Genomic DNA, 2,632 nt, shown 5'->3' with positions numbered 1-2,632 from the left:
GAGGTACCTGTACTGGTCCTAGTAAGAAGGTCAAGTCTCTTTAATTCAGGAGTTACAAAATCTAGTTTATAATATACTTTGCAAGTACCCAATAGTACTTAAAGAGCTGCTATAAATCCCAGGCTGAAGGTGGGAGATTGGGTGATTGTAACCTTCAAAGCAGTGCTAAAGCCCTACTTGCCGGCAACATGAAAGAAGTAGAAAGTTATGTGAAATAGTCTCAGAAAACAGCTTAAGGAAGCTCAATATGAAATTTCACTTCAACCTTTTCACTCATTTAAGCAATGAGGGACACCTCTGAAATACCCAAGTTGACTTTTCCTCAAGGACGTTATTTATTGCATACCACGAGTGTTTATATTTTACAGCAAAATTAAATTAAATGGATACACTTTTCATAAACATAAATTGGAAGGCCTCCATGAAATGCATATGCTGAACCAAAGTTTTCAGCATTCCACAGTTAATCACGATTCTCGTCCAGGGCCACCAGTCCACGATTTGAAAAAGTTGACAATCCTGTCAGTGACTGGAACAAAATCTTCCTTGTATGTGACAATTGTTTCCAAGTAAAACCCTTTCGGGGGTTCAAGCAATTCATTTCTTGGGACATCCTTTTGCTCCACTTCATCACCTTTGGAAAAAGAAAAAAAAAAAAAAAAAAAAAAAGGAACACCTGAATTATTACCTTTTAAGACAGCAGTCGTTAAATTATTAGTTAAGTCTTGGAAGGAAATAAAATAAATTAAGGTAGGAATCACCCCTACCCCCGTCAGATTCCTGACACTATTTTCTCCCTGTGGAAAAAAAATAAACATGACATGACAACTATAGACACTGAAACGTGTTTAAATGCTCAATACTGGACACGTGTACTTTCAGGCCGCTGATAATCTTCAACGCCAAATGTCATCTTCAGCACGGTTTTTAGAGAACAGCTTTCCTGTTTCCTTTTCCGAATGGCTTTTAGTACATTCGGATCTGTGCAACCGCAGTTTTAGGATATTTCCCGCCCATCAACTCCGTCCGTTCAGCCCCGGGCAACTAGAATCCGCTGCAGGCATCTACAAATCTCCAGCACCTCTCTGGAGGCTCGGGGATTTCCTCTTCCGCCCGGTAACCTGGAAGACTTTAATACTCCTCGGCAGGTGGAAGCGCTGAAACTGCTCGCCAACAGTGACCGGGCTCACCGAGGCATCACCTCTTTAAATAAATCACCGTCCCGTGTTTTTGACATTCCCTCTGGAATCTTACCCAGATGCATCAAATAAACAAGCAGCAGATAGGGCTGAAACGATAGTTCCGGGCACATTCCCCTACAGCGAATTGCTCGCGACAATGGTTTTGCAGAATAAACCCGGTGCCTTGCGGCATAGCGAAGCCTCTTCTGTGACCCTATCAGGACGCCCCACCGAAGGCTGCCAGAAGGTCGTACGTACCTGGTGGCTTGTGCTTTTTCCGGCTTAAATAAAACAAGGAGCCCACAGTGGTCCAAGCGCCCAACCCATATAGCACGGACATCCGCCGGTACCAAGATGTGGCCTGATCCGGGCGCATTATGCAGCTCGGGGAGGGTTTCCACTCCGGGAGGCCCAGGGCGGAGGCGGGCCTTCCTACCGGCGCGTCACAACCGCCGCCGCCTCCAATGGAGAGCCGATTCCGGGAGGCCACTTCCTGCAATGGCCCGGATGCATCCTGGGGCTTGTAGTCCCGAAAGTGCCCCCCCCACCCCCCCACCCCCCTGCCACTTGGACCCTAAGGTGTAGGGTTCAGGGGGCTTCTGGGCTGAGCTGCTGAGGAACAGCCTCGCCTACCACGTGACAGCAAATGACAATTTCTCTGAACAAGCTTGTAGCGTGGAAAATTGTAACACCTGCCTTACACAGGATTCAGATGGTATTTGTAAAGATTAAGTATCCTCCTCCAGCAGCTCTCAGATATGCGAGAATGCCTGTCTAACCCCGAAGCTTTCCCCACTTTTCTTTCTAGAACCCAGTCCGGATGAGCCTTGGGTCCCCTCTGGTCAAAGTTGATCTTTCCACTGGTCTGGGTCCTATGCTTTACTGCCTCCTCAGGATTACGCTCTAACTCTACTCACATCTCAAAAACACATCTCCTTTTGATGAGGGACCAGGAGGCTGGCTGAGGACAAAGCAAAATTGCATCCCCTCTCCACCTGCTCCCCTCGGTAGTACGTGTGACATTCCTCAGGCACCCCTGACTGCCCTAAAAGAAAAACAAATAGTTAGCTTGCAGAGATCACAGTCCTGCAAGACAGGAGTCTCCCTTGGTTTACAGAAGTCCTTGAGATTTACAACAAAGAAGTTACCTTATCAATAGCCCAAATTTCCAGAGGGGAACAATTCAGTTCCTCAAGCCCTAATGTCACCCTCCCCTCCATAAACAAAACTGAAGGAAGCTCGAGGTAGAAGGAAATGTAAATAAAGTTAAGTTTCTTCTAAACCCAAATCTCACTAACAAGGACGCTTGATAGCAGGGATGTGACATTCCACCAGGAAACTCCCAATTGTCTTCATGCTAGTGCTTCATTAAAGGGAAAAACAGCCTTGGCTTGATAGTAACCAGGCCTTCAATATCCTGACAGTCTTCTTTACCCTGATAGCCCTTCTAA

At 46.5% G+C, this 2,632-nt stretch overlaps 1 protein-coding gene across 1 annotated transcript; it reads right to left on the bottom strand.

The window, feature by feature from the left end:
• Positions 1-311: 311 nt before the first annotated feature.
• SMIM26 (small integral membrane protein 26) lies at positions 312-1,618 on the bottom strand. Its single transcript, XM_059132905.1, has 2 exons — positions 1,440-1,618; positions 312-634 (listed from the first exon to the last, which is right to left on the bottom strand). The coding sequence occupies exons 1-2, from the start codon at positions 1,555-1,557 to the stop codon at positions 468-470; spliced, it is 285 nt and encodes a 94-aa protein (XP_058988888.1). The 5' UTR covers positions 1,558-1,618; the 3' UTR covers positions 312-467.
• Between the last annotated feature and the right edge of the window lie 1,014 nt (positions 1,619-2,632).

Source organism: Mustela lutreola, chromosome 9 (assembly GCF_030435805.1).
Source record: "Mustela lutreola isolate mMusLut2 chromosome 9, mMusLut2.pri, whole genome shotgun sequence".
Taxonomy (NCBI): Eukaryota; Metazoa; Chordata; class Mammalia; order Carnivora; family Mustelidae; genus Mustela; species Mustela lutreola.
This window is presented reverse-complemented; position numbering and strand designations above follow the sequence as displayed.